Source organism: Amphimedon queenslandica, unplaced genomic scaffold (assembly GCF_000090795.2).
Source record: "Amphimedon queenslandica unplaced genomic scaffold, v1.1 AMPQUscaffold_12427, whole genome shotgun sequence".
Taxonomy (NCBI): Eukaryota; Metazoa; Porifera; class Demospongiae; order Haplosclerida; family Niphatidae; genus Amphimedon; species Amphimedon queenslandica.
The window spans coordinates 2445-14610 of NW_003547336.1; the positions used below are offsets into that span (position 1 = coordinate 2445).

The following is a 12166-nucleotide window of genomic DNA, read 5'->3' on the forward strand; positions in this document are numbered from 1 at the left end:
GAAATGAAAATCCTACTCTCGTGACGCAAATTCTACTCTACATTGCAAGATGATCTGTAATTTCTTAAATAAAAATATAGAAAGTACAATGTAGAATAGAATTTGCGTCACCAGAGTAGGATTTTCATTTTGTATTTTCGTTGGTCGTTCGGAATCCTACTTGTCCTTGTTTCTGTCACTTTTTTACAAATTTACTCTAGAATCCTACTTCATCTTGTTTTTTTTAATTTAGCGCTTTATTTTGGTGGTGCTTTATTATGGCAATTTTGCTATAAAATTGTAATTGGCTGTTTTTAATCTGGCGATTTTTGTGTACACGTGCATTACATTAATGATTGGCGGCTTTAATATTGGCAATTTTGCTTGCGAACTGCCAATGGCTAAAATAAAACTCAACCAAATTATTTATTTCAGTGTCACGCCATTATCATTAGCACACAAGTGCTTGTAACAAAATATAAGTATTAAAATATTCATTGCTCTCTAAAGTAAGGCACTAAGGCAGTCTATATTTTGCTTGTACTGATAGAGATACCTAATCCAAAATGTAATTATAGAATCTGAAGTGTGCTTGTATTTTACAAAATTAATTTCTAGGTCCTAGGATACTACATTACATTATTTACCTGTCATGACATTCATTACAAAACACCGAGCCACTCTCTACCACGGTGTCCCCGTGAACAGTTTTCACATGCCTTGACAGACTCGATTTATGTGCAAAAGTCCTTTCACACAGATTGCAAGCAGACATAAGGAATTTTAAGTTTTTAACATGAGGAATGGAACACGTGTCTTCAGGATATCCCCGAAATACGGGGTTTTACTAGATGCTAACCTTCTGTCTGTAATGGCTTGTACACAGGACAAACTTATGAGCTTCCTAACAGCAAAAGAACATAGAGATACCCTGTCTAAAGACTTCTCTAGAAGCATTAGAAGGTAGAGAGAACCTTCATAAGTCTTAATAAGAACCCATGCAGTTGTACTTGCAAGGTGGTGAGACTGAACAATTGTAGATATTTTTACACTGCTACCAGGCTGACTTGTTTCGTCTTCATCATCTTCTGACAATCCAGTTAATGGAGGGTATCATGGTCTTTGGTCCGGCAACACTACAAGGCTAATTTTTACACTATTCTACTCCAACTATCCATGTGCGGTCCACAACTGTTTTAATAACTCTAACAATAAGATAAAGTTGCCCGGCTCTCTCTATCACCCCCAGCCCAGCTTGGCCTCGTTCAGCCATTTTGTTAATTAATAAAGCATGTGCTCCAAAATGTGTGTGCAATACTTAGTGGAGGTTCCAGGCTTCCAGTTCCAACTAAGAGAAGGTATTTAGTCTTGGATATCATTGTTTTATTATGTGTGTTTAATAAATTGTATTAAAAAAACGAAGCGTGGCAATAATATTAATTCATGTTATACAATGATCATGAACTTGCAATAGAAACAACATTCATCAGGACAGGATTGGAATGAAGAGATGGGTACTGTCATCTTGTTGAACAAGGATTTGTGTCATGATTATTATTATACCATACTTCACTAAACACTGATCAGTATAGAATTCCATTAGCATAACTATTCGCCACAATAGCACTGAATCGACACCATGATGTCACGATCTGAAAAAAATTTTACAAATATTTTTAAAATCAACACAAACAATTATTAAGAACATAAAAAATTAATAAAAACAAGATGAAGTAGGATTCTAGAGCAAATTCGTACTGAAAAAAGCCTAACAGAAACAAGGACAAGTATGATTCTGAACAACCAACGAAAATACGAAATGAAAATCCTACTTTCGTGACACAAATTCTACTCTACATTGCAAGATGATCAGTAATTTAAAATAGAAATATTAAAAGTATAATGTAGAGTAGAATTTGCATCACGAGAGTAGGATTTTATTATTATTATTATTATTATTATTAAACACTTTACAGGTAAGAAATGGGAAGGACAAAAAATAGGGGTTAGGAAAGAGTACCTGAAGGACAAGTAGCCAAGGAGCCACAAGCCAAAAGAATACAAATAAAACAATATAAAAATGTGACAATAGTATAGCATTAGTATAGAAGAATAGTTAAAAATAAGTGTAGTTACTAGAAGAAGAACAAGACAAACATTTGTTACAGGTACACATAAAATAAAAAGAACAAGGGTTGTTACTGTCAAAATGCTCCAGAAAATGGAGCCACAGAAATTTCTTTAATTTGATACGGAGGGTCTCATTTGATAAAGAGAGGTCAAAAGAGGGGAGCTTGTTCCAAAGCCTTGGGAGGCGGTAGAAATAAAATCGCGAGGAGTGAGTAGAAAGAGGAGTACCATGTGAAAGTTTATGATGATCAGCAGCCCTGGTACCATGCACTACTAGCAAAGGATACATATGAATTAAGATTTAAGTTGTCCACACCAGCATCTTTGAGACACTGAAGCATAAAAGATATGTCCAGCCGGATACTCCAGATACATACCAAGAGGAAGAAGTTCTAGTTGAATCAACCTGTCTTTATAGGTAGAGGTATAGTCCAACAGTATGAACTTGGAAGCCCTTCTCTGAACCCTCTCAAGCCTCATAGAGTCTTTAATAAGAGATGGTTGCCACATCTGTGATCCATAGGATAACTGGGATCGAACAAGAGAAATGTACATACGTTTTCCAATAGATATATCAGTGCAGGAGAATGATCTCTTAAGAAGACGAGCATCTTATAAGCTCTTGCAATAATGATGGAAATGTGATGAGACCACGACATATCAGATGAGAAATGCACACCAAGATCTGTAGTAGTGTGAGAGACTGAGATGATATCTCCCTGCATTTCGTAGTCAAAGGATGGAGGAGCATAACCTTTCTTAGAGAACCTTACTACAGCCGTTTTCTTGATGTTAAATTTCAAGTCCCACTCGTCACTCCACTTCATAGCTTCATTCAATTTCTCCAGCAATAGAGAGCAATCAGCAACAGATTTAATCCTATTGAAGCATTTTGAATCATCTGCAAATAAGAGAAGGTTAGATGGTAATGTGTCACTGAGGGAAAGGTCATTAATATATATAAGAAAAAATATTGGTCCAATGACACTACCCTGAGGAACACCACTCAGCACAGGAAGGAACCCAGACAAAGTATCATCAATGCTAACACATTGTTGTCTTGAGGACAAACAGGCACGAAACCATTCCCATAGTTCTCCAGTAAATCCGAACTTCCATAATTTGAAGAGCAACTTATTGTGGGGGACTGAATCGAATGCTTTTTTGAAGTCTAGGTAGATACAGTCAACTGAATTATTACTTTGAAAAGCTTGGTCAATGATGTTTGTAAGAGATAATAACTATTGAATAGGAGAACGGGATGGTAGAAGTGGAGAAACTATACTTACAAATGTGATCAGAAATTTTATTTAGGATTATCCTCTCCAGCACCTTGGATATAACTGGAAGTAGACTAATAGGTCTATAGTTGGTAACACTACATTTGTCCCCAGATTTTGAATATGGGTTAAATCATAGATACTATATACCCCTGGATACGAAACTCCTCTATGCACACATATAAAATCCCATAAGGAAACGTCATAAACGTCACATCCAGCTGTCCTCACCCTTGTTTCGCTGCATTCATGGCTGCCAGGGTAAGTAAAACAATCACAGTAGCCTATTTGTTTGTTAAAGTAGCTGAATGATCCCTCAGAGGACTTTGCAAAGCCTTTATATATTGAAATAATGCTCATAAACGATAGTTTGAGTGCATATTTTAGTTCTACAATGGATGTCATAGCCTACTTGTTGTGTACATTTCACTCAAGCCACTTTTTTAGCTTAACTCTGTTGAATTAGGCCAACATTTTTTATTGTACTGATAGGTTATTGTTTACTAGTTGTAGTGGGGTTATTATTTAGAGTTTGTGTTAAGTAAAAGAGCTGTTATTTTCTAAATCTTGGTTTTTCAAGCCTGCCCCACCTTTCTAGCCAATTTTTCTTTGTTATACTTGACTTAATTGGAACTTTTTCTATATGGTTTTGTAGCTTGAGAATAGGTAGTTGTATATAGTGGGCCTATTCTCAAAAGGAGTGTATTTTTAGTTTTGGTGCAATTGTGTTGTCAAAATCATCATTTTTAGGTGACAAGAGATGGGAAAGTCATGCATTGGTAGACTGCATATACTAAAAGAAAAGGAAAGTTTCAGCAATTATAATGCATGATAAATGTCAAGTTTTATTGTATTATTGTACATAAAATCACACTTTTATTAGCAATAATAATACTTTTTATCATTGTTTTATTTTTATTCTGAATGAAAACGTAATAATTATTATGACGTATTTCCGGTGAAACAAGCCTCAGAACATCCGGTCGGGCCGTGTTTCATATCCAGGGGTATATAGTATCTATGGTTAAATCATAAGGTGGGTCCTCCACAATGATTCCAGTCAGTGCGAGTAAAGAGTGTGAAGAGAGCGAGAGATTAATGAGTTATATATAGGGGGAGTTAAGGCCACTGCACATTTCTTGAGATAAAGAGGCCCAATACCATCATTACCCAGTGCTTTCGAACCATCTAGAGAAGAAAGCACACGATACACTTCATCCTCTTCACCCCGGCGGCGGCACTGAACACTGCGATGGAAGAAACATGATCACAGTTTGGTGGTGGAGTATGTATATCAGTCATAATTTTCATTTTGTATTTTCGTTGGTTATTCGGAATTATACTTGTCCTTGTTTCTGTTACTTTTTTGCGAATTTGCTCTAGACTCCGAGCTAGAATCCTACCGTGGCTTCATCTTGTTTTTTTTTTTAATTTTTTTAAACCATAGATGCTATGATTCCACTTCACTCGCTGCGTGGGCGGCTAACTTCCTTTATCCACCCATTTCCTTTTCCTTCCAACTCATACTCAACTTTACCAATTAGCAGTCACAAAATGGATGGTGCTTATCAGCAAGACATTGGTAAGTAATAATAATAGTAATTAAATATTGACTGCAGACTGGAGTGAACCAACTGATCTACTCTCAATATTGATAGAGCTACTTGAAAAGGCTTTCCTCATGTTTGGTTTGGCAGCTGATGACCGAGAAGTGGAAAGATTAATAAAAGCTTTTTTAGTTCCTGTTACTTTGAAAATGAATTCAAAATTTAAACCAGTTCAAGACAAGGTACTAACTTTATATTGTATAGCTGATAGTATTGAAGTGGGTGGCGGTGACTTGCTAGATTTTGTGATAATTCCTGCAATTTTGTTCAACGCCTGGCCCAATACATATCATATACAGTACATGTAATACTGGGTTTGACTTATACTGTACACTTGATGTAGCTGATGTATGACCATATAATTCCATCATCATCAAGAATATCTCTTGTTACCTACAAGCATAGTCCATGTCCAGAAATTAGAGGACACGGAACTTAATTTTTCAGTAAAACTTCATAAATTATTGAAAGCTAAATGTAGGTAACATGAATAGAAGAGTAGCTTTTCACTCTTCTCCTGAATCACTAAAGCAGGAACAAGCTTCATTTCACTTAGCATACTATATGCTACAACTTATGCTCATATGTTATGTTGAAGTGTGGACTTCTTAGCTCAAAGACAAGGACTATTTACGCCGCCATTTTACGTTCACTTACATGTACCGTATTGTTTTTTTCCAAATGTAAAGCAATGTAATTTTATTTCTTTTCATAAATGGCCTTCGTTTCACTTAGGACTAACAAATAGAGTTTGCTATATTATGGTATAAAAATTAAGGAGATTGCATTATGATAAGCCATGGACTTTTATGGCTGAACACGAGAAGTTTTTGCAATCCGATTGACTGTGGTTGCATCTTATACCATATTAAGAGTACCAAAGTGATCTGAAAGCCTAGCAAACAAGTATTTCAAGGAGATGAGGCTGTTTTCTGTCTCTTGAAGTCTGAATTGGCTGTATTTGGAGCTATCATAACTCTTCCCATCAAATGTCCTTCGTCTGCCATTTTCTTGCAAATTAGAACCTCACAGACATTTTGTAGTGATAATTATATTGTTATGCAACTGATCTTTCTTTCCCTTAAAGGCTAATTCTCCTCAAAAGTAAGTTATCATCGACAATAATGCTCTTTTCACCAGACCGCCATTTTGTTACTATGGTAATGGTTAATTAAAACATCATAATTATCCATGAATATCATTATTATTAAATGTCCACCCGTGCAATGACAATTTCTGGACATGCAGACCCTGCCCTCTTGGTTTAAGTCTGAACAATGCAAAACCAATGACTGTAGACCCCCTTAGGCAAGAATTAGTTTGTGATACCGTATATTCTATCCATCAGATCCCCGTTAACTAGATTAATGATATTCATAGAGATACTTTAAAAACAACAGAATTTCTTGGCTGCCATTTGGGGGTATGAACTATACAGTAACCATTGGGCCAAAAGGCTAAAATGGGCCTGATCCGTTTCTCCATGCAACTTAGAGGCTCCTGACTGTTGCAGTGGTAAAGAAAGGAAGATTAATTTTGAAATATTTTCTCTCTGGATGTAGCTCCTTTGCTTTGTTGGAAAAACGGTAAAATAAAACCTTTTCCTCGTTGAAGACTGTACAAAGTATACCCCCAACATGGCGGCCAGAATAATTTTTTCATTTATGGTATCCAAATGAATATCATTAAAATTTTTATGAATATCATGCATCTCATTCTCACTGATCTGGTTGATATACAAAGAAATAATACAAATGAGTTTTCATCTGCCATGTTTTACATCAAAGTTATGCAGAGTTCCAATGGCTGATGTACAAAGTAGAGCTGCTTTGCCATAAAAAAGTTTTGTACAATGTGCTCACTTCAGGACTATGAGAGGCTTCATATAAATTGTTCTTTACTATAGCAAGATATTTTGAACACTTCAGAAGTCTGGGATAGCCAGAACAATCAGTTTTTGACTCTCTGTCATAGCCCAAAGAGGAAAGCAGACTCATACAACAAGAGTATTGCACTATACTTCCTTGATGGGCTTTCTTAGCATCTTTCCTGACTCTTGAATAGTTTTTAGCTTCAAAATGTAGTGACCAAGATCTCTAGGACACAGAAAGCACTTGCTGCTTGGCGTAAAACATAGCAGCCAATTATTATACGTGAGCATATACCGTAACTAAGGTATAATGATATTCATAACAATATTAGTGATATTTACAAGTTACTACTTCTCGACTAAAGAGGTCTATAGGACAATCAATCTTCAACCACTACAAGAGACAAGAATGAGTCCTACACATCTGAAGATTGTCATAGGTGTGCCTAATGCAGCTTATTACCCAAAATCCATGATTCAAGTCTGATTTTATTTTGATACATCCCTGATTAGCATCAATGTTTATTTACAATTGTACATATACATGTATGATTATTGCCCTGGCTAAGCCAGTAATTAATTTCCAGCATGGTTGTAGTATCATGATTTAGCTGATTGCTGTGCAGGCTGCCCGAAATCCCGGGCTTTATTTGGCTGGGTCATGATTAAAAACAGTTATGATTTAAATTAAAAGTCTAATAAGAACCAAACCTAACTTATAATGTGTACTAATTAAGATTTTCTCCTTACCTTAAAGGCCTTTTCACACTTGTCCACTTTGGATCCAGAGTCACAACCTACTAAAAGAGAACCCTCTTTGGTTGTGTTCACATTAAAAGTGAATTAAGTTACATAAGCTCCTTAAAGTCATGATTTAATTAAGATCGATCTACTTTAATCCACTTCAAACCACCACTAGATGTGGATTGACTGAATCTATAGCTTCAATCCAATTGTAAAAATGCTAGTCCTGTCTTAATCCTGGATTTTTATCTTTCATGTGTACATGTACATGTATTTTAAGATCCAAGTAAACGTATCTGAAAAGGCCTTAATTCTGTTATTGATCTTGAGTATAGTCTTAGATCCAAACTTATATCAAGTTCTTTATATTTTTTAGGTTCTTGGAAACAAGTATCTAAGGCCACAGTTTCCAAAGCTGATGGAGTAACCTTAGAGATGCTGTTGAGATACACTTGTAGCTTCTTTTTTTAGACAATTAACTCAAAAATTTACCCTGCCATTTTAATTATTATTAGTATAAGCAGTGCAAAACAGAATACAGTATGGAAATCATTGAGTGAGAGAACAACGAGGCTGAATCTTTCAAGACTGTTGTACTGTACATGTACATTAGGTCAGTCAAAAATGAATTAAATGGTAGAGGTTGATGCAGCCTTGCTCTTTGAAGTTGTAGCTTTTTGTATCAAAGCTGCTTTACTGACTTACATATACACTATACATGTGCCTGAATCTGTCATATGGAAGATTTAATATAGTATTCATGGTGCAACTCAGTGTTGTTCTTACTACTATGAAGGTTCTTTATATTCTTTCAGTCCTTGGAGACAAAGACCTTATGCATTTGACTATTTGATAAAGTTTTTACTAGTATCCAAAAAGTTTGTCCTCCCATTGTAATTATTTTGACGACACCCTCATGCTGACCCATTTTATTATTTCTTTTTACCTTTTAAGGATTGTACTTATAACCTTTTAAGCCTTGTGAGACTAAGTCCAGAGAGATTTTGCTCATTTTCACCCTTTTTATTTTAATAGGCCATGGAATTATTAAGTCACATTACAAAGAGGCTACAAACTCGTTCTCAAGTGCAACTACCAATAATTGTATTGATTGAACAACTTGATGGTGCTACTCCTCTTGTTCAAGTATTCACCACATTGTTTATTATTATTATTATTTTGATAAATTTAGAATTTCATATTAGTATATTTGAGAATAGGGATACCTAGATTGAGTCCTGTTGATCAAATTGAAATATTACCTTTATTAATTAAATCAATGAATAACAAAACAAAGAAACAAATTGATAGGTACATACAATTACAGCTGTAAATTTTGGCAATGATTTTTTTTGGAGGCTTGAGAGTATACCGTATATGCCATATACAAGTGCATGTATTTTTTGTGTACAAAATTTCACAATTTGGCTCCGTTTTTGTGTTTACGTATAAAAATAATGTACAGGTACTTACCACACGTACTATACATTAATTCAGCATGCTGTTTTGCATATTATAATTTCACGAATTTTTCCAAAACGCAAAAGTCGCAAAAAAAATTATTGCCTACAAATTATATGGCATTTACTGTACATGTACATGTAATGAATCAAGCAAATTTTCATTGTAGTATACTCTCACTATATTCTGGAGCACTGATTCATTTGACTATTACTGATGCAGCTGCATTAAAGTCACTGGTCCCTCCTGATGGAACCATGAAAGAATATTATCTCTGTTATCAATTAACATTGCTATTAATACCATACAGGTAATTATAATCTTTTTGCTTTGAATAATTTTTGTTTTATAATTGTTATGAGCTATTTTTACATGCATTAAACTGCAACTGCATGTTAGAGGGCAATAATTAATTGTATCTACTTGTTGACTCAAAATTCGAAAAATTACATAATTATTCTTAATTTCCATTTCCATTATTCAGCCGTCATGCTTGGTATAAATTTAATTTTCCCTTAATTTATAATTTTTCATGTCTCCACATACACATGTACATGTACATTGCATGTATGGTACATGTACATGTAGACATAATTTAGTTTCACATAGCCAAACCACACTCTGAGTAGGTCTGGTCAACTGACTATTCCTCATTCGTTATGCTTCACCCAAAAACGGATGAATTGGTATCAGTAACACTGACTCCTTCCATTTCCTCATTGACAAAAGCTAAAGCAACAGCTGTGAAAAATACATGTATGCATGCACATCTTCTCCCTCTCATGGCCTACTGGCTACACCAATTAAAGTGCTACCAAAGCTCTTTCCAAAAGTCAGTATCTCTTTCCAGCTCCATCAAACGAGTGCACTAAAGCACAAGCCCTTGCCACAATCAGTGTAACGTAACACAAATGAAACATTAATGTTGTTCTTCAAAAGTTATAGAGACAGTGCTGATGATTTGCTGTTACTATTAGCTTACTTAGCTTTGCATTGCTTGCTACAGCAATTGAAGGTGTGGCTGAATTAAAAGGTGTGTCTCAAATTAAGCACCGCTTACTGCATATTAATACCAGTTACTGATAAAAAACTTCAGTTTTGTACACTTATATGCAGTTGATGACACAATAATTAGGCTCTATTTGTTCTATACCAACTTCTTTGTAAGCATCTATAAGAGACTCTAGATGCTCTTTCTGGAGAGCGACACTTCTTGTAAACTCAGTAAACTGACGTAGTAAGTGATTTTTGAGCTTTCATATTTCAGAAATTAAGAATTTAAGACAAATTTCCTACATATTCAATCAATAAAAGCTTTCATCTATCGTTTGATGTTCTCTAATGCATTATTACCTTTGTCGTGTACATTTATCAACATTGATGGTGCATGCTGCCTCTGAAAAGACAGATAAAGTCGTAAACTGACGAAAAACAACTTTTACCAAGCGTTTTGATTGACAGTGGGACTCCTCAAGTCCTTAGCAAAGGGCGGCAGGGGTTTATAAACAGGGAAGAAGACGACATCTTGCGAATACTCACACACACTGACAGGACGATGGCATGGGCAAGGGCAATGAACAAAACTTTTTGCCTTTTAGGTCCTCCTCTTGAGCTCCATGCAACAAAAAAGCAAGCAGTCAGTTCACGCATTCAATTCACCCATTTTTGTGTGAAACAGAACAAATGAGGAATGGTCAGTTGACCAGACCCTCCTTGGCTATGTGACACCAAAAATTTATTTCTGAAAAGAAGCTCTTTACACAGTATTATATGTACATGTACATGTATTGTACGTATTATTATTATTATTACTATTTCTGTATGCATAGCTATGAAGGTGATTTGCCTCCACCAGGACTCACAGTATCTCAATATAAACAAATAGTATCTGATAAACCAGTTGATCCTGACACACTTGAAAAAGTAAGATAATAACTTGTAATCTTTCAATAGTGGTACATGTATTGGTTGTGCATGGTTTATTACAAACTTAACAAAGTGTTGAATTTGGTCACAATGTGGTTGTCTGAGATTTTTTGGAAGACACTTAGCAGCTGGTTTGTGTTCAATTGCTAAAGGTGATGTCCTTGTATGTATCAAATTACATGTAATGGGTTAAAAATTAGGGCCTACCACATTTTTCAGCAGGTTTTGATTGATAAAAATTATGCATTCTACTATGCATGTACATTTACTGTATGTTGATTACAGCGGAATGATAAACATTTTACTAATGATTTTTTCCTGACTCTATTATTACACTCTTTTTTCTAATTTAATTTTTAGATGAAAGTTGCTACTATTCACTTACTATCATCTGAATTGTTTGCAATTAATGAAATGTTAATTCATTTGATAATTGGATCATGTGACCCAAGACACAGGTTATTTGTTATTATTATTAGTAATTGATTATAAATTATTTAATTTTAATTAACATGCAGTGTTTATGAATTATGTGATCAGAAATTAAAGCATAATAGTGATTATGAAGATAATGGAGTTATAGAGAAGCTATATAATATATATCTTGGAACTGCAAGTGAGCCTTATTGTTATTATTTGTGGTCTGTTAATTTTTGTTATTTTCATGTTCACCATATAATTGTACATTTGACTCACTGAAAACAAAAATGTAAGATTGAGGTCGGTTTAGTGGACTGTATTTAAATACAGTAGCCAGTAACATGTAATCTTATCTTGCTTACAGTTAGAAGCAGTCACTGAACAAAGAAGACTGTCATCTGCTTGTTAACCTAGGCTAACTAATATAGAAGTCTTTGGGCAGCATTTTAGTATTATCTTGCTGACCGTTTGTTGCAAATAAGCTCAGACTTGCTGACGGCCACCATTTTATTCATTGTGACCACACCCGCTTTCAATGAAGTTAAGCTATTATTAGAGTTAATCAGAATTAAAGTTAGCGTGGACTTACGTTAGCGATTTTTTTAAATCGCTAAATTAAATACCCGCAAACAATTGTCTCCTTAAGGTCAGTGCTCTTAATTACAGTCGGTCATCGGACAATTTCCGGTCAATATTATGTGTTATCCCATCAAATTTTATGTGGTCGGTAAATATGTCCTAACACGTTA

At 34.9% G+C, this 12166-nt stretch overlaps 1 protein-coding gene across 1 annotated transcript; it reads left to right on the plus strand.

The window, feature by feature from the left end:
- Nucleotides 1-4388: 4388 nt before the first annotated feature.
- LOC109587845 (proteasome-associated protein ECM29 homolog) lies at nt 4389-11728 on the plus strand. The gene is made up of 8 exons (XM_020004066.1): nt 4389-4971; nt 5048-5178; nt 8646-8756; nt 8803-8921; nt 9241-9381; nt 10901-10994; nt 11358-11455; nt 11516-11728. The coding sequence occupies exons 1-8, from the start codon at nt 4842-4844 to the stop codon at nt 11694-11696; spliced, it is 1005 nt and encodes a 334-aa protein (XP_019859625.1). The 5' UTR covers nt 4389-4841; the 3' UTR covers nt 11697-11728.
- Nucleotides 11729-12166: the final 438 nt, after the last annotated feature.

What these genes read in the sequence shown, in the direction of transcription:
- LOC109587845 (XM_020004066.1), top strand. Translation starts at nt 4,842, where the DNA reads ATGATTCCACTTCACTCGCTGCGTGGGCGGCTAACTTCCTTTATCCAC. An exon ending in TGCTTATCAGCAAGACATTG is followed by an intron (nt 4,972 to 5,047) that starts GTAAGTAATAAT and finishes CAATATTGATAG; the next exon opens with AGCTACTTGAAAAGGCTTTC. An exon ending in ATCCTGACACACTTGAAAAA is followed by an intron (nt 10,995 to 11,357) that starts GTAAGATAATAA and finishes TTTAATTTTTAG; the next exon opens with ATGAAAGTTGCTACTATTCA.